At 46.0% G+C, this 9918-nt stretch overlaps 1 protein-coding gene across 3 annotated transcripts in view; it reads left to right on the plus strand.

Moving 5' to 3' along the window:
• Positions 1-9392, plus strand: part of TFAP2B (transcription factor AP-2 beta) — a 26516-nt gene extending 17124 nt beyond the window's left edge. For 2 of the 3 annotated variants that reach the window (XM_077752862.1, XM_077752865.1), the window contains exons 5-7: positions 1434-1552; positions 3962-4103; positions 6948-7248. In XM_077752862.1, coding sequence (XP_077608988.1) covers positions 1434-1552; positions 3962-4103; positions 6948-7248 — 562 coding nt within the window. Of the gene's footprint in view, positions 1-1433; positions 1553-3961; positions 4104-6947; positions 7249-9369 lie in introns of those variants that run through there. The other variant, XM_077752864.1, reaches the window with a different exon arrangement.
• The last annotated feature ends 526 nt before the right edge of the window (positions 9393-9918 follow it).

A 9918-nucleotide genomic window follows, 5' to 3' on the forward strand; every position in this document is an offset into this window, starting at 1 on the left:
CTCGCCCTGCTGCTGCTGCCGGTGGCGGGAGCCTCCCTCTTTCCCTGCCCGCAGCCTGACGCGGGGCTCCTGCCAGTCCCTGGGACACTTCGAGGGCGTTCTGTAGCCTGAGCGAAACGCAGAACCGACACACACTTCTCTAAAACAGACGTTTCATGGAATAACCCACTTTGTACCAGTAACGTGCTGTGATAATTCTGTTTTGTTTTAAAGTATGTTTGGCGGCCGACTGAATTGGTCGCTAGCCACCAAAGCACTGTTCCCTACAGCTTGAAAAATTCTGCTCTAGACGTGTGACCGCTTGTCTTCAGTAGGAGCACCACCCATAACAACAATGGGATATTAACAGTTACTCCGTCGGGGGGCGTTCACATGGTTCTCAATACTGGAGGAAGACATTTCATGGACTCGTGAAAAAATGGGAGAAGAGGTGGCTTTTATTTTAAGATTTTAAAGCCTCTCCCCAGATTCCCTGCCAGTGCCTGGACAAAGGACACTTTGGTAGTGCCTCTGATAGGAAGATGATGCTGTAGGAGATGAACTTTTCAAGCTGGCCTATTTGGGGAGTTAAAAGTCCCCTTCTTTCCTAAAAGTGGCTGTGTGTACTGTACTACAGGAGAGGTCAGAGTAACTGGGTTTTTTCTTGTTATTTCTGCCAAGACTTTAGCACATACAGAGAGAGTTTAGGAGGGAAGTAAGGTGGTGACTCATGGATTTTTCTCACTTTGAATCCTTTTGCTGTGCTCTCCAAGTGAGTCCTTTGAGCCCCGGAGTGTGGAAGTTTCTTTCATTCACCCCCTGGGCATTGAGTGTGTGTGTATAAAACTTGCTATGAGATTAAGTGAGATAATCAATATACAGTGCTTATCGCATAACTAAACTCCCTAAAGTGTTAGTTTAACTGCTATTGCGATTGCCATCATCATGTTGGTTTCATGTTTCAGTCTTTCTTCCCCTTTTAACCCAACTCCATCTTATAGCAATTCTTGACCCCTTCCTTCCTCGAAAAGCCCACCTGTTTCAGCTAGTGCCTTTTCTCTGAACCACCCAGTTCTTTCCTTCTTTTCGGCAAGGTTGTGCCTGCCCAGTTTCTGCTCACCAAACTGACTCCAGTACAAGGAAAGAGCTTGTGTGTTTGCATGCGCAACTTCTACCTTTTCTGGACCCACAACCTACACTCTAATGATTCCCATCTGGTATCATTTTTTTTCTCACGAGATTAAAAAAAAAGACTCAAATTTTTTATGCTCTGTATTGCAGAAATTAAGCAAACCTCAGCAAACTATCAGCAAATAACCACAAGGAAAAGGGGAAAATGTGCTAACCTCAAGTTAAAACCTCTTCAAGCTCCACTGGGCTTTAGATTGCTAAGTCTAAACTTTGTTTCAGGAACACTCTGAGGTTAATCAGAATGTTAATTCTTGCAATTTCAGAGCCAAATCGAAAAATGGGGGGAGATCTTTGCGAGAAAGGCTAGAAAAAATCGGTTTGAATTTACCCGCGGGCAGGCGCAAAGCAGCAAATGTCACGTTACTCACCTCCCTGGTGGAAGGTAAGCAAGATGTGTGGCCATTTCACGAAGTGGCTGAGTTTAACTGTTGGCTGAAGGCTGACATTTTACACGTTTCATGATTAACTGGAAATCACTGCAATTGTTGTGCCCTTATGAGTCGAATGTCAAGAGCCTGCCTGAGAGAAGTTCAAAGGTCCTTTTACTTAGAGGGAGCTGGCAATTGTAGAGAGGCCAAAGGACATGTGCGAGACTCCCTAAGCTCTGAAGAGTGCTTAGGTCCAGACTCTAAGGCAGTGCAGGGGTCACTTCTGCCACCATGTGCAGGAGACAGTGTGTGAAACTCCCTCTGTATGAATTCTTGCAAGAGTAACTCTGGAAGCTGCAATCCATTTTATATCCCTCTCCTTCCCAGGTTCTACCTCTGAATCCTCAGTAGTAGAAAGCACATTGTCAATTTATGAAACTGTTATTGCACTCATGACCCCTAATAGTTATTTTAAAACTCATGCCACTCCCAGGGTCCTATCTCCTGCTGATTACCTGGGACTTATTATTATTATTATTATTATTGAAATATGGCTTAATAAGGCAATGAAGCCTAGGAGAAAACTGAGTGCAGTGTGGTGCTGAGGGAACATGGAGGAAGTCACGTGTGATCTTCTGTGTAGATGTATCAATTGTGAATTAAAGGGCTATAATTATGACAAGCACATTCTAATTGGCTCATCATTTTGGGGTTGGAGGTGATATTTATGGTATGTAATAAACAGGAACTTCTACACAGTTGAGAACAAGAGGATCTGCAGTTAATTTGTGGGATGGGGAAGGAATAGGAAATACAGCCAGATGGTCCTAATGAAGGAAGTTATAGAATTTTCTCTAGAGTCTAACATGTTGGTCTTGGTTTTTTCTTCTATTTTTATGGATGTGATATTATGACACTCCTGTGGGGAATTGGTTTTTGGAGGAGATCTTAGAATATGTAAGCAGCAACCATAAAGTCATCACATTTACAGGCATTGCACTTTGCCATCTTTAAGGCAGAGTCGCCTGGCCCAAACTTACCCTCTGGGGCAGCAGTCACCAAATTTCCAGATCACACTTATTAGCAGTTGATTCTCAGCCTGGGGGTTTACCTTTTGCCCTTCAGGTATTTGTTAGTATCACAATCCTCATTTTAAAAAGCAGTCAAGGTTATCTCTGCCTAAGACATGAATTTGGGTGGAGAAGGAAGGAAACTGGGAAACTACTGAAGTTACAATATTTACCTGGTAGTTTTCAGTTTTATGGATCTGGATTGTTGTAAGCGCCATGCCTGAAGTCTTTTGTTGTTACTATGATAATGATGATTAAAAGTAAGTCATGTTCCTTAAAAATCACATAGCTATGAGATAATTCACCATATCTCTTTATTGTGTTCGGAATCTTCCTCTGAACACCTAAGGCTGTGCATGAAGGGCTAATAGTACTTTATTTGAAAGGTCTTCCACATAAGCTGAGGACTCAGGTGTCCAGGTTTTCTATAGTTGCTGTGTCATCTTAGTGCAGTAGAAAGTCTTAAGTAGGAGGATGATGACAGGAACCTCTGAGGAGAGACCTGAAACCTATCAAGGAACTGACGAAGAATACATATTTCAATTGCGGGACAGAAACAGTCATTCCTTATATGTTTTACATATATTCTTTAATATACATGGACATATTCACACATGGAATTGTTTGTATACATTTGTTTTTTTAAAAAATATTTTTATTTATTTCTAGGAGAGAGAGAGACAGTGTGAGCAGGGGAGGGTCAGAGAGAGAGGGAGACACAGACTCTGAAAGAGGCTCCAGGCTCTGAGCTGGCTGTCAGCACAGAGCCCGACGCGGGGCTCGAACCCACGAACCGCGAGATCATGACCTAAGCGAAAGTCGGACGCTTAACCGACTAAGCCACCCAGGCGCCCCTATACATTTGTTATTAATAAGATATTTTTACCCACCGCAGTGATAGGAAATACAAAAGATAACACAAAAGATAAGAATACTTTTAAATTTTATTTAAAGCAGGTATAACAGGTGCTTTATAAAAAAGGGGGTGGGGTGGGGAATCTGGCTTGAAGGTCTAGCCAGCTGTCTAGGTGCAATTGTAACGTGGCTCCTGAATGTATCTGCCCTAAGAGAAAGCATGGTGTGTAGGAGACCCAGGCTATTCAGGGGATGTCTAGCTAGAACTTGGCTAAAAGGATCATCAGAGAGAGGATGGAAAGAGCAGCAGGAGCAGAGTTTATTCCATCAACTTTATGGCTTGAGAATCCTTTTTATCTGGCCATCAGTCTCACCTTTGCTCTTGCCCCCAACAGCTGGCCTCTTCTGTAAATAACAACAGTTGACCAGGGACAGTCTTCTGTCCTGAGATGATTAGGGACTAGGTGCTGATTATTACCTCTGCTGCTGCCTTTTCAGGAGAAGCTGTTCACTTAGCTCGGGATTTTGGGTATATTTGCGAAACAGAGTTTCCTGCTAAAGCTGTTTCTGAGTATTTGAACCGGCAGCACACGGACCCCAGTGACCTGCACTCCCGAAAGAATATGCTGCTGGCTACCAAGTGAGTATCCCAAACCCTAAACCCTCCTCTCTGACTCCCACGCTGCTGCATCCCTCGCTTGGGAGGATTTGCTGCAGACCTCATTTGTGGGGCTGGGAAGCAGCTCAGTGGTCCAAGCAGCTTTTGCAGCCTGTGGGTTGCTAGCTAGGAAGCCCTCCCAGCTCCACCCTTCCTTCTCTCCTCCCCCCCCCCCCCCCCCCCCCCCNGTTTGTCTTGGTCTCCTCTATTTCCAAGTTTCTGGGGAGAATGGCTTTATTGATATGAATGCAGGCTTTTTACAGCTCTTATCCCCAACCCTGGGGATCCCAGGCAGACCTTTTCTGGGTCTTCCCTGGATCCACATCTTCCCTGGATCCCTAGGTGCACATTTCTTCCTGGTTTCACATCTCCCTGTCATAAGCACACTCAGGGTGTCTATATGTCACCCACGTGTACCCATCTCCACCCGCAGCTCTAATTATTCTCTTTCCAGCGTTGCTGTTTGGCATCTTCCACAGACGTAAAATTTACTACAACTCCAGAGGGGAAAATAGTAAATCTCGGGCTAAATTTAGGTCTAGAGCTCATTTGAACTTTTACAGTAGGTTTTCTATTTATTTGATTTACTCCTGTCTTTGGCTTCGGTGTCATATTGTTGGTGTTTTATGGCCGGCTCAGGCCTGCAGTGGGCGGCGCTGCGCACGCCCGCACGTTTCTCTCGAAGGCTCGGCCCAAACAGCGGCGCTCATTTATTTAGTGCTGGAGGACGCGGTTTGTTCCGTTGACAGCGTAATTTAAAGAAATATATGGAAGGCTGAAAAATCATTTGCTCAAATTTGTCCAGATGTTTTTGAGACGTGATTGGAATTTGATTGCCCCTTTCCGCAGGGTCAAAAAATATTAATGTCCCAGAACTTTAATTGCTTACAGACCCTGCTTTGGGCTTTGAAGATTTAGAATGTTTGACTCTAAGCATTTGTTCCCCCCAGTTCAGAATTTCTTTTTTGGCACTTTGGTAATGAGTACAAACTTAAGGAAAGACTTTAACCATCTCTTCCAACGATCAAAACTTGGCTCTTGTCCTGTTTTTGAAAGGTTTTCTTCTGATGTACCAACTAGCAGTATAATAGATCTATTGCCTTCCTACTCCTTGCTCTGCTGGCTGGCGGTGGGGGACCTGTTGGTGCTTTATAAAAGAGTACTTTGGGGGGAAATAAAACTAAAGTGTATAAATTAGGTAATAGGATTCCAGCCACCTCTATCATTTCCCTAAGGAATCCTTGTAACTTCCTCCACCCAATCTCCCCTTGAAGCCCTGTGGCTTCACTTAGGACACTATTTTGTAACCTGGGGTGAGTATCAATATCATCTGGGGAGCTTTTCAAAGGTATTTATTTGTAGACCTAGCCCCAGGCCCCATTTTGGAATCAAGAGCGTAGAGGCATGGATACATACATCTGAGCCCCACAGGTGATTTCTGAGGTGCCTAAGAACCTATTTCTTCCTGGTTGTGAGGATGTATGTGTGCATTTTGAGTGGAGAAACCAGCAGGGAGAGGGTAGGGAGATGCCCATTAGTATTGTCTAACCACCAGCTTTAAAACCAAAATCTTTTCACCTGCAGCAGGTGGGGGTGGGGGAGGTAGTCTCTGTCATGTTTAGCCATTACTCTTCCTGGGAGTAATCCCCCTGGCAAAGGATGCCCCACGGTCACTCATATGGGCCTCTGGGTTGTTTACCTGTTGGTCAGACCACACGTAGCCAAGCGTCAGGCCGCCCTGGAGGTGGGGCCGGGGCTGGTACTGGACTTGTGTAGTTTTTCTTTTCTCACCAACCCATGGACCGGTGGAAGCAGGTTGACGGGAGAAGTTTGTCAGTCTGTGAAAGGCTGTGGCCTTCGGGATGCCATTCCTCTGACTGATAGCAGAGCCAAGCCATTGGACCTTCTGGGCTAAAACCATCTTCTATTAACCCTCTTGTCCACCTCTGATATTAAAAATTTCTCAAATAAGCTCAATTCGTAGGCACACAGGATTTCTAAGGGAGAGAGATTCCACTAAATTGTAGTTGCCCTGAGGAAATAAAAACCTTCAACAAATAAAAACTTACCCTCCCCGGTGTCTTACCCATCTACCTGTAGGTTTTATTTAAACAATGTAGGAATCCTTTTATATTGACAACAGTCCTGTTGTACAAAGATTTTCAGTAGCCTGCACTTAAAAGAAAGGGGAAAGGGGGGGAAAATACCTTCCTTCCCAAATGCTGCATTTGGGATTCTTGCTTTGAATGGAATCAGCATTCTGTCCTGGAATAAACAGTTGTTTGCCCTGGGCCACGCAAGGCTCCAGCAATCTGCTTCTGTGCCAGGGATGGGCTTGTGTCTTAGGGGCCTAAATGTTTCAGGGCTTTTTGAGCCTGATCACCAAGAGGTTAGAGAGGCAGAGGAGAGAAAGGGGAAAGGGCTTAAAAAAAAAAAAAAAAAAAAAAAAAAAAAAAAACACAAAACTCTGCCAGGTAAGAGCCAAAAATTGCTGAATATGAAAGATCAAACGCTAAAGCCTAGCGAATATCCCAAGCAGAGTTTATGCGATTCTGGAATGAAGAGGGGAAAGACTGGATGTGGGGAGAAAGGCAAGGCTTTGGGCTGGAAGGAGCCCATAACTCCCCCCCTCCCCCTTCCTTCTAGTCCCAGCTGCTCTAGAAGGAGAGCGCTGGGAAGGGAAACAGAGCGGAATCGTCCGCATTAGCCTCGCTCTCCGGCTCTATGGTGACCGGGCGCCCCTGGGCTTGTGCGCGCCACTCGTTTCTAATGCCAATGACAACGACACCGAGAGTGATTTTTTATTCCTCTTCCACCTCTTTGCAGGCAACTTTGTAAAGAATTTACGGATCTGCTGGCGCAGGACCGGACGCCAATCGGGAACAGCAGACCTAGCCCCATCCTGGAGCCGGGGATCCAGAGCTGCCTCACGCACTTCAGCCTCATCACGCACGGCTTCGGCGCCCCGGCCATTTGCGCCGCACTCACGGCCCTGCAGAACTATCTCACCGAGGCGCTCAAAGGCATGGACAAGATGTTCTTGAACAACACCACCACTAACAGGCACACGTCTGGGGAAGGCCCAGGTAGTAAAACTGGCGACAAGGAGGAGAAACACAGGAAATGAAAATTAAAAAAAAAAAAAAAAAGAAAAAGAAAAATGTTTTAAATACAAAAGGAAAACAAAAAAAAATTTAATTTTAGCTTTAAAATGTTGGATTGGCTTTGGAAGAATTATATTAGGTAGAATACACATACAATCAAATTTTAAAAAAAAAGAGCTAAATAACTTTAAAAAAACAGAGGCTTACAACGGAGCAACAATATCGGTTCTCAGTGTCTATTTCAAGATACACTTGGAGACAAACGTCCGGATTTTCCACTTCGGTTCTTTCGAGCTTAGTAATACTGATAATAAAAGAAAACCATGATTTTCCCCCTTTGGAAAAATAAACATAAGACTAAACGTGAGAAAACGCTAACTTATTGGAAGAAAATCGGAGAAACATTGTTGGTGTCAGTGCTTTGAGAGTTGGTTGACTGAGACGCACGAACTTTTTAATTTTTAATATTTTTTTAGGAAACTCTCTCGCAGTGCCCGCCCTTCCACCTCACCTCACCCCTCTCCCAACCACCCTTTTCTACGTTGCCCTCCCTCCCTCAAGCTGTCACGGGAATTTTCCAGGATGAAAATGGGTGTGGTTAGCACCTTTGCGTTTNTGAGCAGAGGCTCCTGCGGCTGAGGAAAATCCGGATCAATAACTTGATTCAGACTCATCATCAGTTCCTTTCAGAAATGTTACTAATTTCCCAGCCTTGCCGGCATCTGCATACAGAGAATCTTGCATTTGTTATATTTGTGTCATCTACCAATTTTAAGAACAATAGTAAAAAAAAAAAAAGCACAATATGAATACGTTGATTAGTATGTAATTCCTTCGGAGGGGTATGTACCATTTCATTCTCTTCTGTTTTCCAAAGCTTTGCCCGCATGGTTTATGAGCTTCTTCAAAGAGGACTTGGGCTTCCTACACAATCTATAAGGTACAGAGAAAAAAAAATCCGATCCTTTTTTAATCAAAGCCTGTGTGTCAGAATTCTGCAGGTGCACTTCTTTAAAGAAGCTCAAAGGGAATAATTTAGAAAGTGGCCAATAAGAAATTGAAGCAGCTTTCAGTCTAGTTGCTAACAGATACCTCAACATGGAATTCCAGGGGAGGAGGGAGCTGAAAATGAATTTTAGGGGAGAAGAGTAAGGGTTCATGGAGTCCAATATTTTAGCAATATTGCCCTGCCTTTGAAATAGATTCCATTTCCTTGGGCCCTTTGGTGATTGCTGTTTTAGCGGGTAAAGAAGCAGCTTTTCGAGTGGTCCTGGGGAAGAGGGTGGTGCAAGCTTCCGTGTTTCAGCAACAATTGTTTTCTACAAGATGCTTTATGAATGAGGCATCACCCCCCTCCCAGACATGCACTCGGTTTGGCATATGATGGCAAAATAATGAATGCAAAGTGAAAGGAGATGTATTTCAGCTTTGAATTTTACCGTCTGTATACACTGGGACTATTATTCCCAGGAGGTAAAGTTTCATTCATTTACTGTCTCTCATTCTGGCAGCCCAGCTTCTTTCTTGGGCTTCATCTGAGCATTATCATGAAATAAATTCTGGAACCTATTGTCCCCAGTCTCCCAAAAGCAGTGGGGGAAATCCACCCCCAGTGATCTCTAAATTTAGTGTTGATACACGCACCTCTTTATACAAAGTAGACCTTAGGACCTTTGCAACATCCCTGGGAGTTAAAGATCCAGATGTCTGTTCTGCAGGATTTACAGCTAGAATCCACTGGGACTCTCAGTTGTGCCGCCCCAAAGGGCTTTGGCCTTGGGGGGAGGTTGGAGGATTGGGCCCAAGGCACCTGCTGAGAGCTTTGCGCCGACACTTTTACGGGGTAGGGAGTTAGGCAGCAGGTGTAAGGTCACCAGGAAGGTCCGAGCAACGGTTACGGTTACTCCCCAGCCTAACTACCGCTAGCTCCTTTGGGGGTCTCTGGGTGTGCAGGGCTCAGCCCTAGACCAGGTGAAATACAAAGGCCGGGAACTAAACCTCGTGGAGAATGTAGACACTCCATCTCTCCCCAGCTCAGAAGCCTGCGCCTTTGTCCGAGGGCCTGGACACTTGCGTTATATGTATTCTGGTTGCAAAAGGCCAGGAGAAACCACACTGAAAACCATCGTCTCCTTTCCTTGCAGGGCAACGCGCCCCACGCGTGTGACGGTCGAGAGACGCGATGGACGCGCCTTGCTCTTACTGTGCAGGCCCTGAGAGCGTGTGGGCCCCTGGCGCCCAGTCGTGTTGAGGACATAGAATCAGCCGCTGCAGGGGCCGCGGGCCGCGAGGGCCCTTTCCGCTCTCGGTCTCACCCTAAGGGCTAAGGCGACCGAGAAAGCCCCATTCTCCAGTAGGTAACGGGGCGGCGCCACGCGGGCAGCAGGCGGGGAGGGGTCTCAGCGCTGCCTGTGCCCTTTGCAACCGGCGGCCGCTCCGGGCGCCTCCTCCCCGGAGGCAAGTGGCCTAGAAATGTCCGGGGAATCGGAAGCTTCCCCTGCCTTTGCCAGGATGGAAACTCTCCCGCTCCTCACGCTCCTAAAGGCGGGTGATGGGATGGGAATTGTCCGATTTGGCTATGCAGGCTTCCTTCATCGCTCTTCGCCGTCATGCGTGTGCTCCTCCGCGCCCCCGCTAAGTAGAGCCCCTTGCGCGCCTCCCCTGCGCCCACCCACGCCACCCCCGCTTGGAGA

Source organism: Crocuta crocuta, unplaced genomic scaffold (genome assembly GCF_008692635.1).
Source record: "Crocuta crocuta isolate KB4526 unplaced genomic scaffold, BGI_CrCroc_1.0 scaffold291, whole genome shotgun sequence".
NCBI classification, from domain to species: domain Eukaryota; kingdom Metazoa; phylum Chordata; class Mammalia; order Carnivora; family Hyaenidae; genus Crocuta; species Crocuta crocuta.